The 1,256-nt window shown below is 49.9% G+C and overlaps 1 protein-coding gene across 1 annotated transcript in view; it reads left to right on the top strand.

Annotated features, from left to right (window-relative positions):
• LOC107299307 (activated CDC42 kinase 1-like) overlaps positions 1 to 1,256 on the top strand; it is a 28,978-nt gene that overhangs the window by 4,477 nt on the left and 23,245 nt on the right. Inside the window, exon 2 of the mRNA XM_029286741.1 lies at positions 67 to 111. Within this exon, the coding sequence (XP_029142574.1) occupies positions 67 to 111 (45 nt within the window). The remainder of the gene's footprint in view (positions 1 to 66; positions 112 to 1,256) is intronic.

The following is a 1,256-nucleotide window of genomic DNA, read 5'->3' as shown; positions in this document are numbered from 1 at the left end:
CCCTCTCTCTCTCCCTCCCTCTCTCCCCCTCCCTCCCTCTCTCCCTCCCTCTCTCTCTTCTTACAGGAGAGCCACCACCTCGGCCGCCCCAGCCCTCCATCCTTCTCAAGCGTAAGTGGAGCCAAGTTCCCAGCTGTTGTGCCTCTTGTGGTTTTTTTTTCTTTTCTTCTCTTTGTTCCTTTCTGGACAGGGATATGGTCGGCCCTTCGAGGTAGGACCACAGTAGGAAAAGAAAGTCGTGCATGTGGAGGCTACTTTTAATATAAGATTGTAGCAACGGAACGCGCTCCTCCCCTCCTTCCTCCCTTCCCCTGTGTAAGGAATGGGGAGGGGCTTATTTGAGAGATTAAGGGGTACTTATGACTGGCCCTAGAAACCGGGAGAACGTCTGCCTTAGGCATGACAGCCGGCTGGGAGACTTTGGGCCAATCACCAGGAGACGGTGAGTTCTAGTCCTGCCTTAGACACAAACCCAGCTGGGTGACTTTGGGTCAGTCCCTCTCTCTCAGGCCAACCCACCTCACACAGGGTTGTCGTGGGGAAGAGGACGAAGGAATATTAGGTGCGTCCCTCACCTTGAGTTGCCTATAAAGTAATAAAAGCAGGATATACGGAGGAGGTCCCAAAACCCAGAGGAACAAACACATGCTGGGAAATTCAGGAAAAATGCCTCTGCTGGCAGGGAACCAGTTTGTGCCGTGTGTTTGTGTGTGCCGTTTGTGTAATTTCTCCCTTCCCCAGGGAAGCCTGCTGAGCCTCAATGGGAGATAAGGCATAAGCAGCTTTCTCAGAGATTTTAAAAGGTGGGAAACATTGCAGAGGATTTATTACTGTTTGCCAAAGAGAGAGAGAAAGGAAGGAAGGAGAGAGAGGAAGGAAAGGAAGGAGAGAGAGAAGAAGGTGTCCTGGTTCCGACAGATGAAACTCTTCAAAGAACTTCGAGGCATTGTTCACCTTAAAGAATCTTTATTTGAGAAGCGTAGCATAAGCCAAAAACTGAATTCCCCCTCCCCTTGAGCACATCGTATCCAAGCACAATTCCCTCCTCCAGTTCAGAGTCATAAATCACATGCCCCAATCAGTTTGAAACGCAGGCTCTCCCTCCTGTTCTCCAGCCCGCCAATTCTTATTTCAATAACCTTGATTCTCACGCTAGGTCCAGTGTTGCTATGTCTCGCTAAACGCTCGTGCACGTTCCTCCCCCCAGCATCATCTAACTAAAAGTAAAAGCATAAGGAGAAAAGGGTTGCATCTCC

The sequence above is a fragment of the Protobothrops mucrosquamatus genome, unplaced genomic scaffold (genome assembly GCF_001527695.2).
Source record: "Protobothrops mucrosquamatus isolate PMUCROS unplaced genomic scaffold, P.Mucros_1.0 scaffold4782, whole genome shotgun sequence".
NCBI lineage: Eukaryota > Metazoa > Chordata > Lepidosauria > Squamata > Viperidae > Protobothrops > Protobothrops mucrosquamatus.
The sequence above is the reverse complement of the archived record's forward strand: the minus strand, read 5'-3'. Positions and strand labels throughout refer to the sequence as shown.